Raw genomic sequence first — 12,818 nt, forward strand, 5'->3', positions numbered from 1 at the left:
CCAATGACGCGGTCTTTTAAGAGAACATTTGTGTTTCAGAAAAAAATAATCATTTTACAAATTGGGAATTATTTCTATTCGAAATTGACCTTTGAGAAAATATCGAAATAACGATTTTAAGATTTTTTTGTGCATCAACCATGGAATCCATATAATTATTTTTCTTGCAAAAATTATTATTTGGATTTTCTCAAACACAATGGTATATATGTTGTAAGTATAAATACGTAACATGCTTAAACAAAATTTAAAGCAACGGATTATCGTCAGCCGATTTTCTGAGATGTTTCTGAATTTGCTTAGAAAAATAGAAGTTTGCGATAAAAGTTAACTTCATCATGCAATGGAGTAAGTTTTTTTGACCAGAAAATAGTTTTAGAAACAAGCAAAGTAATTACTATTTTCAATTAATAAAATGAAATAGTTCAGCGAGAGATAGAGCGTCGCCCGTGGATCGATTGACCCCATAAGGTGTTCGAATGGCTAAGTTGTGAACCCCTGTGACAAACGATCCTTTCACAGATGGCGCTACCTGCCCGGGTGTGGTGAATAACCATAGAGTGACGCGTAACGTGAGTCACAGTAGTGTACGAGTCTCTGTGCAGTTCTGTATTTCGTGACACTTTCTACAGTAGAAATTTTCTATTAACCAGGTATGTAAACATTCACTTTTTCGTCTAAGCTTACTCACGTGGAATACGCTGTTCATTGTTTCGTCAAAGAACACTGCAGCAGTCCGAAATGCGTGGAACATTTGACAGCACTCGTCTTTCTGGAAGGGCGGCCATTGTTTATTGTGTCCTCGATTTCGTTACTTCTCCCATTGCTTCTCTGGAATTTCTAAAATATATTCTCATGTATTTTTTCTTTGTAAAATGCTTGCTAATTCGTTGTTACGAATCACTGCCTTTTTCGATACGTACCGAGCCTTTCTCGAGAAAAAGTTGTCCATAGACAAATATAGCCTGTACCGATATAGCCTGGGGAAAGTTTTCAGACAAAGAGCTGTAAAGTAAAATTAGAAAATCAAAATGCACTGCTGGAACTCGATACCTTGAAAGCATTGACGTAGATTCGCTTGACGAAATTATAAGGAAAATCGTAAAATTGAATACTATCGTTGACATGAAAGTTATCTCGCGTGCCAGAGTACAATTTTCAATGCTCTACTTAACATTTTGTTTTCAAAACGATTAAGCGTGAGTCAAGTTTAAATAAATGAAGTTGTCGGTGAAATACAAATGCTTATACACCCAATTCTCGTGACTCATTAACGAAAAGTAAACGTGACTAGAAAGTTGTCTACTGGATTATAGCTATTTGTTCGTTGCAATGAAATGTCGCGAAAAACTGCAGTAAACAGTAAACGATGTTATTTTTATCGCGATTAAGGTTACGTTGCTGTTTCTTGAATTAATTGATACAAAATAAATGTTTGATTTCGACAACAAATAACAGAATAATTGTTTCGAATCGACATTCGATCCAATAATCTTGTTTTTATGATACTGATAGAACTAGTTGTCTCCTTCAAATAATCTTATCGCGACACGTTTCTTTGCATTTTTTTGTATGGCAGTGTTAAAAAGATGTTTTAAAAATCAAAACGGTTAAGACACGATCAAGAATCATTTAGAGCAGCTTTAAAGAAAATTCCAAAGCGACCATAGGAAGCCAGATGAATCTTTATTTATACTTACAGGGATACCAACATGTCCTCCCGCAAAACTGCCGGCCGTCGTGCAACGACAAAGAAGCGCGCGCAGCGCGCCACATCCAATGTTTTTGCAATGTTCGATCAAGCCCAAATCGCGGAATTCAAAGAGGCTTTCAACATGATCGACCAGAATCACGATGGTTTCATCGATAAAGAGGATCTCCATGATATGCTTGCTTCTTTAGGTTAGATGGAATTATTTACACGTTTTATTTATATAAATAAATCATTTCGATCTTATTGAAAAATCATACTATTTTAGGAAAAAATCCAACCGAAGATTATCTGGAAGGTATGATGAACGAAGCTCCAGGGCCAATCAATTTTACGATGTTCTTGACCTTATTCGGAGAGAGACTTCAAGGCACTGATCCGGAAGACGTTATTAAGAATGCGTTCGGTTGTTTTGATGAAGAAAATTCCGGTCATATAAACGAGGAACGTCTCCGCGAGTTACTCACAACGATGGGGGACAGGTAACATTCCGCAGAATACTAGAATTCCATTGTACAATGGAAAGAGGAAGAAATCAATAATTATTTTTCTCATTCAAGATTTACGGACGACGATGTGGACGAAATGTATCGCGAAGCTCCCATAAAGGGATCGATGTTTGACTATATCGAGTTCACACGAATCTTAAAACACGGAGCTAAAGACAAGGACGAGCAGTGAGCAAACCGTGGAGCCATTTGTACTTTGTATTTGTGTGATCGATTGCGCATAAGCGCACGTTTATACTATGGTTGCAATTGTAAAGTTTGAAATATTACTTGTATTTTGTACATCCTCTATTAATGAGAATAATCGAAAATCTAGAGTTTATATTATTTTTCGAAAGACAGCCTTATCACTGGAGCATGTCCTGAGAATGTGTAAACTCAAGACATATAAACTTCATCGTATTTATTTTCAAGAATAAAAACTAGAGACGAAACTCTAACCTGTCTTGCCATAAGCTGCGGTCGCTGTCGAGTTAACGAAACTGATATATGTATTATATTATATGCTACATGAATTTGTAGCTGTTGAAGAGTTGGCATTTATATTTTAATATAATATTGTACACCAAAAGCGTAGTGTCTTTATAACCACTCTATTCTACGTTTGGAAAAAATTCAAACAGAGCCGGGAAATAAAAATTACAATTAGTTCGTACATTAATCGAATTATTATTTTTGCACAAGATCATATAAAACTCCGCAGTAGCCTGTACAATTTTGAAATCTTTTTATTTCAACCCCCTCGAATCGATCGTGAAAACATTAATTTTAATTACATGTAATGCAACAAATTACATGTAAAAACAAAAAAATAAGTAATAACAATGTAGGAAAATTGATTGTTAGAAATCAGAGTAATCGAATAAAATTTTATGAAACGCGTGTTAAAACATTTAAAGGTTAATCGAATACTTCCTTCGTAACGAAAATGCTTTAACCAATCATCGAGCTGATGAACAATTAAATAAATACTTGTCTACTGGTTGTAAGCGGTAATAAAATATTTCAATAATAATTTACCTAGATGAAATGTTGGTCGATTCTGGTGCAAATGTTTGAAAAGTGGCCTAGCCCGACGACCGACCGAGCGAGGAGCGTTCTGCGACTGCGCGTGACCGTTTATGTACAGTGTATACACGGAATAAAATCCGACGAAGCCGCAGTATCATTTCCACTGGTGGCGGAGTGGGGTCTGGCTCGTCTGCTGGTTTCCTCGATCTACCGCTTTCCCCGTCGCGTCCTTTCGCTCGGTGGTTGTTTCGTTCTGCAGCGACTGGGACAACACGGAAGGTACCCGGTGGATAGGATACCTGGTTGCCAGTGCATCCAGGAGCATCGGCTCTCGCCGATCTCCTCAGCTAATTGGATTCAAGCCGAAGATCCTTCGAAACCGCGACTGTCGTCCGTCATCGATGATCCACCGTCGCTCGCGCGGTGTGTTTACCAGTTTGGTGGATGTTGCCACAGTGAAGCACCGTACCCCGTGTAGCCCGCGATCGTTCTCGCCTGGGATCAGTGAATTTCTTCGGGCAAAGGAACACCGACTCGTCGATCGGTACGGAGAGAGAAAGAGAGAATGAGACGAGGGACGGAAGCAGAGGCCGAAGCTGCCAGCCGCGAATTGGGTTACGTCCCGTTCGCCTGGCGACGATATATGACGCAACGGCCACCCTTCGCGAGTACCAGCGGTCCTCGTAATCTTCTTGTGTCGCTTTAACTGCGACAGGACACTCTTTCGCCCGTCCCGACCCGTCCCGTCTCGTCTCATCTCGTCTCGTGTCGTGTCGATCGAGCAGTGTCGCTTGTTGTCACTTGGGACACACGCGGAAATAATCAGCCGTAGTGTGTGCTTCGTGCATGCGATCAACTATCCCCGCCCCGTCGCGTCCACTCGATTGCGCAGCTAGTTTTGGAGGTTAGCCGATCACGATTGAGAAACTCGAACGAAAGCGACACCCACCGAGCGAGCCAGCCGGATCAGCTGTTCCCCAGGACGACCTTTTCGCCGCTACCCCGGTGAGTCCGCTCTTTCTTCTCTTTGTCACCGTTCGTTAGACTGTCAACCAGGCGACGGCGAGTTCCCTCGTCCTTCGATAGCTTCCGGTTTCTCTTTCGTTTCACCACTAATCCAGGACCCCCTGTGACGTGATTTGAAAGTTACACCAAAAAACTGGATCTTTAGTGTCACGCACTCTATAACATGGTCTTGTTAATCCTTGACTTCTCGGCTGTAATTTTCGTCAATGTTTATTGAAACTAGTAAAACGATTGAAGTTTAATGGGTACCTAAACAGTTGAGAGACGAGTAGTCTTATGGTTGTTATAGGACAGAAGTTATTGCGTTTTATATCATAGTTGCAGTATTAGGATAAACGACGTTACAGGGATCTTTACCAATTTAATTTTTGCATGATTTTGATTCGTGTCATTGGGTATCCACGGTCGAGAGATCGTGCCGTTAACAGGTTAAATTCTCACGAATTAAACTCGAGCGCTACCAATTCTGCATCCTCCTTGACGTTTAAAATCTATTGCGCAATTGTTGCAATTTTTTACGTAGTGGATCATGATCGATTGTGTCGACTAATTATAGGCTCGTGACTGTCGGAACTGTTTTAGAATTTTCCAACAAGTATCGGCGCTTTGTCCGTTCAGGTTCCACGAGTTAAAGCAATTCGCGAATGTGGGGGAGGGTTGCATATACGTATATCGTGCTGGTCTCTGAAGCATACGCCGTCAATTTATACTCGAACTGCGCACCATGCGTTTATAGCACGGAAAACCTCCAATATTCAAACCAAGTCGAAACTATATCATAGGTATAATGATTTTAGAATTCACATCTTGACTATAGCTAATTATGCTTCAAGGCCCCTTGGTTTCATACTACCTTTTGCTTCTGACTTTCAATAAATACAAACTTTTATTGATATGAATATAAGTATACGTTTTATTTTATTGTATTAACTTGAATGCCCTGCACTGTTTTTAAAGGATTTATATATCTCTCTCCGTACTATTACTGTTAATAAATAAATAATAAACATTATGCTGCAACGACACTTATCGAACAATCCTGCAGGTAGTAAAAAATACTTTTAAAAAATCCATACAAGTATTTTTAACTGATAAAATAAGATTTCACTGCTCGGCAGCTTTATTACTACTGGAGGTTCGTGCTTTGTTTACTGCTGTTTCAATTTACGAGTAGACGATCAGAATATGTATCCGTCTACGGTATTTACCGGACTCGTTTCTTTAGCGTATGATAATATCTAGGCATTTAGTTGAATGTTGTTGATTACAATGGCCGTTTAAATGAAGCGAAGCGAAATAAAGGGAATATCGGAAAATACTTCGCACAAAATAGAGAAACGAGACGAGAATATAATCAAACGTAGCGAAACAGGAACTTTCACGGAAATAATAGAGTTTCTTTTCATGTTCCCTGCAATAGACACCTTAGTTAGCGGGATGGGCTTTATCGTTGACATTACAAACTGTTCTACGATAAATAAAATCGACTGCTTACAATTAGAGTACGGGAACGACGTACACCGATGAAAAATACGAGATGAAGCGACCGTCTATTACCCGAAATAGAACATACAAATTTTACAAAGTATTAACGGAAAATAGTACGAGAATTGCAAACAACATTCTCGCTGAGAAGTGGGTCGCACTGTGAAAAAGTATGGGAACCGCTGGCTTATAGGAAACGGATCCTCCTCGCGTTTCGCCGAGATCATCAAAAAATTTCCATCCCAGACAAACGTAGTCTCGCGTTTCAAGTGGAATTGAGAATTGCAAATGACTCGGCCGTTAAATCGAGCTTGGATAGTTAATATCGAGCAGCAAACGGCCGGCGCGTGACTATGGATGAGAGCATTGTTGAAAGAAACGTCGCGCGCGCAGTCTTCGGGCAACTCGTTCCACAAGAGTCTTTTATTGCGTCGCTACTGAGTCTAGACGCTAATTGACATAGGACGAATCGTCCAGAGAAAAATAGATGTTTTCGAAGCGGATCATTGTGAAGGGAAACGTCTGCGTGGATCGTCCAGGGATTTTATCGAATCGCAATAAGAGTAAAAAGGTAACCGTGTACGTTGCGTATGCTCTACGCGTAACACGATCCAACGCTCGGACAACCGGTCGCGTATCGCTTTGATATTGCGTAACGGCGTTCGCGCGACCACGGAACAATAATAATGAGACGGTGTTACGAATTTAACCTGTTAACCCTTAACGTGCCAATTATTTATCTTAAGAAGCAAAGATGGCAAACGAACTTTCCGAAATATGACGCAAGGACCATGAACAACAGCATCCATACAGCAAGATAAGGGTAATGGCAAATACTGGGATAAAGATAAACTGCACGATGGCGACGAATTATGAACACTAACCGACTGGACATAAAAACTGACTAAGGCGTGATTATTTATTAAAAAGCCTTATTTAGACTTTTCGTCCTTTTTTTTACATAATAAGCTTTATTGATAACGTCATAAATTATATTCTTTACATCTCTTTTCTTAAACTATAACTTATACTTTAACTACATTTCAACTCTATAACATCGCTGTGACTCAATTCAATTGTGATTGCTTACATCTATGACTTCTATTTGTCAAAATACCAGCACTGAAATCGTACGCTCTAACCATTGCGCTAACCGATTGAGTTTTGTCAAAATACCATAAAATAAAGTTAGCAACTTAGAAGTGTAGGATTATGTATAAGATTTAAAAAATAATAAAATAATGCTATAATTCAAGACAAACAGTTTTTATAGTTTCAGCAATTTTATCATAAAAAGTTTGGAGCCAGTAATTTTTACCGCCACGGCGGTAGGTTTCGTGTTAAAAAACAGATTCCCCGACGATTGGGCTCGTCGACCCGGTTAGCGGTTGAATCCGTATTGCACCAGGTTTGTCCCAACGGTCCCAGTTTCTGTAATTCGCTCGGGAAACGTGCTCGGCGAATCGGTCAGGAGAAAAGGTTGCGTCTCGGCAGCCGACCGTGCTTAATTAAGAAATTACGCGGAGAGTAATAACTTGTCTCGCGAGAAGTGCCGCGCGGCTCGCTCCCGGAGACACGTACACGCCGCTGGAAAAAAGAGCCGAGACTTTTCGGAGGAGAAACTGGGCCCGTAAGCCCGTTGAACAGGAAGTCCGGCTTGATCGGTATAAAGTTACGCATGAAATTATGTCGTGGGAAGACCTTTTTTCCCCCCCTTGTTTGTCGAGTCGTTCCACCTGTAAACGAGTTTTCGGTGGAAGCCGGCATTAGTAGGTTAATTGCGTCCGAGTCAGGGACGACTCTAATACCAATACGCGTCTTCTTTGAACAGGTCGCTCCAGATACCGATGCAGCCCGGAGCGGCTAATAAGTTTAGAATCTGTTAGGCGATTTCGCGTTCTGTGTCGCGAATCCTCGGCCGTTCGCATGTCACGGTGTTTCGCTGGAGTCGCCTAATCCGCTCGCCCCGCAGCTAACAGTTTTATAAAATTATCACCAGCTTGCGTAACCCAGCTCGAGGCTCGATCGACCGTAACCGTTGCTTCTGCGGACGGACACAGAAGTCTCGCCTTGTTTTACCTCGTTTTGTCTCGCTCCGACTGGCCTCGCGTTTCTTGCCTCGCGGACCTTTGCCTAGATCGCTTCGCTCGCTCTCGTGACCCATCCAAATTGGATAATAAAACTGTCACGCCGAGCGCGTGGATAGCAACGCCAGAAAGAGTCCGAGCTCGCCGGGGCCCCCCTTCTACTGGACGCATTTCTCCCCCCTCGGCCCTTAACCAGTCGCGCAAACAGAATTACACAATTAGGTGCTTGGGATCGGCGGCAACCCCATATTCATTAATCACTGCGGATTTCGCTAATAAAAATGAGGAGCTACAAATTCAATCCTTCGTCGCTCCCACTTAACGGGCCACTGCTAGGATAGGATAACCGTGGTTTTGTAAGTGGACATTTTAATTTACCGAGACCGGGTGGAATTATTTTATGTCTAGCCAAAGATAAGAATCATAAAGATTTAAGTATAAGTGTTATTATTAAATTATTTTGTTATCTACTTCTTAATGTGCAGGAAATAATATACAACAGTGTTCAGTGTATCAACCACAAAATTGAATACGAATTGCAATATATCAATGCGAATAGAGCAACAGCGTTTTGGAGATTGAACAGTGGAATTTTTATCTTCCAAAAAGGGAACAGTTGATTAACAGTGTTCCTCCTCGCTACTTGTTCCCACAGTCCACTAACGATAATGCAACGATCGTTCAGGAAGCGTGTGTAAGGCACGGTTCGCACGCGCATAGCCAAAACAAGTTGATTGTATACCAAGCGCGGGTCGTTGTCGTTCGAGACTGCAGACGCGAAGGCACTGGAAATTAATTAATCACGAGTAGCTGCAGCATCATTTTCTTGCAAACACTCAAGCCTTCCGGACCTGTTACAGGATCTCGTAAACATGAAACGTGGAAACACGTGTACATTAAAGAACTTTGCTTAAATCCGTGATTTATAGTCAATTGTGTTCCTTAATATCTCTGCGTAAAGGAGATGAGGTAACGGTATCCCTTATGATGCACTTTTCAGGGATTATAAGATTATCATCGATTTTATTACAACTGAAAAGTGTCATTCATGCATTTTTATTCTACTGTTCGATGGACTGGTGTTTATAGATAACATAACGAGCTTTAAAATATTCATGTAATATAAATGAAAAATAATATAACTAAATTAGTAAGATACCAGCATCTACCCATTGTGGAATACCGTTATAAATCGGGACAATGATAAAATTGAATATTATGAAATGATATTGAATAATATAGAATAGTATGTTCTTGCCCAGAAACACTCGTATTTGAATAAACATTTCTTTTTCGCAACTGATTGTTATATAACAATATTTGAAGGAGTGAATTTACAAAGAACAACATGTCACATTTGAGCAGTGTTTCATAACAGGTACATTTACCTTAACGCGGCACGTTTCTTGCGATAGAGACACAGCTCGCCGTTATTATACATATTTATGTATACAGGTGCACGCGGTCGAAGAACCAGCCGGGTTAACAGGTTAAACATATCGATTCGAGCTGAAAAGATACATTTGAATGAAATTGGATGTCTGCGGTGGATAAACCGCAGTTCGTACCAACCTCTGTTCTCCGTCTCTTTCTCCCTGCCTCACTCCTTGAAATCGTTTCGATAAAAGTTCAACCGTCAATTCCGAACCGCTGCACCGTTCTACCGTCGTCGAACCAAACGACGCAGTAACGCGTGCGTGCCGCGAGAGCCATAAACGAAGTTAGGCGAGCCTACGAAAGTTTCGTGTGTTGCGTCTCGCTATAAATCCCTACGTCACGGAGTTGCATCGTCCCTTTCGTGGCTTTTACACTTTCAAGGCCCTGTTGGGATGTGCGCCGCGTCGTTTCCGAAAGTCTTATGTCGATACAGCCACGTTTCTTCCACGATATCGACATGGAATCGTTTATTGAGATGCGGAGGATCAGCTCGAACCATTCCCAAAGCTTTTAGTATCATTCCCGAAGCGAAAAATGTTCGATGGAAATCTACATTCTCATCGGTTGCAGACGGCATTTGTCACAGTTACGGATAATATTAATAATAATGATGATGATAACAATAGTTTATCAATATCAACGGAAAAACCCTTTCTTGCATACTGTACAGTGGAAAAATAAGATATAAAACGATACATTATAAAGGGAAAATACCACAATTTCAGTGCTGAAATTATTTAAAAATTAAGTGTGTCGCAAAAAGGGTTTGGAGTGATAAACAATTTGGGTAATTAAATTGGCTGTAAAGATAACTATTCGCTGGCATGGTTCTTGTCCGCTGCTATCTAGTCGCTCGCACATTTAAAAATATTTATGCGACTGCGGGTCAGGAATAGCATGTAGAATTATCGCAAAACACCATTCGAAACAACATTGTCCTATTTCGGGACATCAGGATCCGGTCTCTCATTGTTTCATGTTTCAAGAAAATACGACGTACCTCATATCTGCAACGTTTGAGTAAATTGACTCGCATGAGTCGCTCGACGATCGCGCGAATAGCATGATCGACGGAGCACGGCGACCATGTTATACGTGATCCGAGCCGCGAGACCAACACGCGGAACATCCTCGCCGGATCGAATCCGATCCCATCTCGATCCCCGGTGAATGAGCCGTCGATCGTTGATCTTATCGTGCCGGTATCGCGGCGATCGCGCTCGGAAACGTGCAATTGTTGCGCAAGCCAGAAACAGAGCGTATTAACTCGTCAGGGAGACTGCTAAAATGATCGTGAACGTGGAGCTGTGATTAATAATGCGAGTTTAGGTCGGTCAGAACGGCGCGGCGTGTTTGAGGGAAACGCGCGTTAACAACATAGGAAATTGCTGTTCGCTTATTAGGCGGTTTCGTAGTCCGTTGTGTTGACCGTTCCACGTGTACACCAGTATTTTCGGATAGCCGACTGGTCTCGTTGTTTATCGCCGAGTTGGCAACATGTTCCGAGCCCTAATTACCCCGATCGCCGCGATAACGTGGAATCGCATGCTCGCGACACTCAATTGACATTTTTTCAAGGACGTCCGACATTCCCGACACGGTGCCTGCCATTTCTCTTCCCCGGCACGAGGAAATGTCGCGATTCTTATTGCACGATTCCAAGTGCGTGCACTTTTCCCCTCGCCATCGATGCGGAGATATACGAGAGTTATAAAAAGTTTTATCACAGTCGTTTCTTGCGCACGATAGTCTGTTGTAGGGTAGTCTTTCGCGCGATCGTCTCAAGGTCGTATCCTGGTCTCTTCGCAAAGTGCAACAGTTCTCTTTGCTTTGGTTATAAACGGACAGAAGTTATGCTTCACATGCACATGCGTGTACCAAACGTATTAGAAATTATACAAAACTTGTACAGAACCATCGTATGATCGTAATAATTGTTTATAAAGTGATTTCATTTAAATTCTGAAAGTATACAAAGAAAGTCAGTGATCCGTATAATTTATTTACACTAATGAAAATGCTATTAAAAATGATCGAATTGACCATAATTGGTTCTATAAAACTTTTCTCTTAACGAGAAATTATGTCTTAGGACAACCTAGGAAGTATTCAAGCTGCAATTAAATAAGATGTTACACTAGGAATGCAACCGTCTCACGTCTTAAACGCAAACAATAATCATACATAAAACGATGTCCGAGAGATCACAAATTGCGCCAAAATTGTTTCATCTCTTAAGATGGACATTGTGACTCCTGTTTACTGTACATTATTCAGTGGTCCTCGTCGATTTGGTGTAAATGGTTTTTCAAGTCCATCGAATACTTCGAGTATTATACTATTCAGCATAGTGAGAAGATGAAAAAAATAATTCGTGCTGGCACGCTGAATTCAGCTAGACCAGGCAGACAGGCTAACCCACTGTGCTCTGGGTAAACAATTTCCGCGCGAAACGGTCGTGGCCGAGCTATATCGGTCCGGTATGCAGGTTCGTGCGCTGTACATCGTCTTTCTCCAAAGCACGTTGGACTTGGTCTAGCCGCGATACAATCTCGAGCCAAAATATATCCGGGTCAAGCGGCTCGCGCTAGAGAACGAACGGGTTAAAGTTTGGTGTGTCAGGAGGCCGCGAGATGTCTAGACGGCGCGTTGTGGATGGGAACGCGTGCAGCGCGAGCATCGAGGATCATAGATCAGAACGAGGACCTGACCCCGAGAAGCTTCCTTCCGTTCCCCTGGCCCGAGATAGATCAGGGCCGAGGCGGAAGGAAAACTCCTGCGCCGCTGGATGCCAATAAAATGTCGTGAGTTAACGACGCCGGGGTTGCTCTCTGCTTTTCGATAACGAAAGCGGCTCGGAGATGGACTCGGGGGATGGGAGCAGCCTGGCTCTCCTATAGAATGAACCAAGCCGCCGATTCCATCGGGGCTGGTCCCGCGGCGCGCAGGCGTCGTATCGATTTCTTCCTTTGCCTTTGCCATTGCCTTTGGCTTTGCCTTTGCCTTTACCTTTACCTTTGCTTTTGCCTTCGCTTTCCGTGCGTGTGCACAAGAACCGGCCAGCCGACCGTCTCACGACCATTCCCTCTGCCTATGCTGCCACGGTCACTATTATCGCGGGGGATGCATCGGCGAGCACCGTGGCGAGTCTCCCCCGTTTCCCTGTATCGATAGCGGTACGTTTTTGTTCGCTGCATACGGAAACGCTGCAGAGGTACGTACGAAAAAACCGAATCAATGACTGCCAGAACTTCCACAATACAATACGATACAACGCTTGCTAAAATATTGTCTTGTTCAATTCTGACTTGTTGTCATTGTTTAATTCTTGGAATAGAAAATCTTCATCTTGTCTCGCATTTTTCTTGGTTTTCCTCGATAATATTGGTCTAGAATATTTTATTTTTCAATTATCACCTTCACAATCCTGAATTCAATGCATTTATCGACCGGATGCGTAACCATGTGCGTGCGCGTGTATATGTATAATAATGACTCTGGAAGCGTTTTAAAATAAGACTGTGGAAACGATTTAACCAAGCATTTCTGTAT

The 12,818-nt window shown here is 42.0% G+C and overlaps 2 protein-coding genes across 2 annotated transcripts in view; both read left to right on the forward strand.

Moving 5' to 3' along the window:
- Positions 1-526: 526 nt before the first annotated feature.
- On the forward strand, positions 527-2,544 carry Sqh (myosin regulatory light chain sqh). Its single transcript, XM_078186332.1, has 4 exons — positions 527-653; positions 1,703-1,902; positions 1,980-2,193; positions 2,272-2,544. Exons 2-4 carry the CDS (start codon positions 1,713-1,715, stop codon positions 2,390-2,392), a joined length of 525 nt encoding a protein of 174 aa, XP_078042458.1. The 5' UTR covers positions 527-653; positions 1,703-1,712; the 3' UTR covers positions 2,393-2,544.
- An 843-nt stretch (positions 2,545-3,387) lies between these two features.
- The window catches only part of LOC144473608 (uncharacterized), an 84,839-nt gene continuing 75,408 nt past the window's right edge, over positions 3,388-12,818 (forward strand). The window contains exon 1 of the mRNA XM_078187634.1: positions 3,388-4,236. The gene's annotated coding sequence lies outside the window, so the exon portion shown is untranslated. The remainder of the gene's footprint in view (positions 4,237-12,818) is intronic.

The sequence above is a fragment of the Augochlora pura genome, chromosome 7 (genome assembly GCF_028453695.1).
Source record: "Augochlora pura isolate Apur16 chromosome 7, APUR_v2.2.1, whole genome shotgun sequence".
In the NCBI taxonomy this organism is placed as follows: Eukaryota; Metazoa; Arthropoda; class Insecta; order Hymenoptera; family Halictidae; genus Augochlora; species Augochlora pura.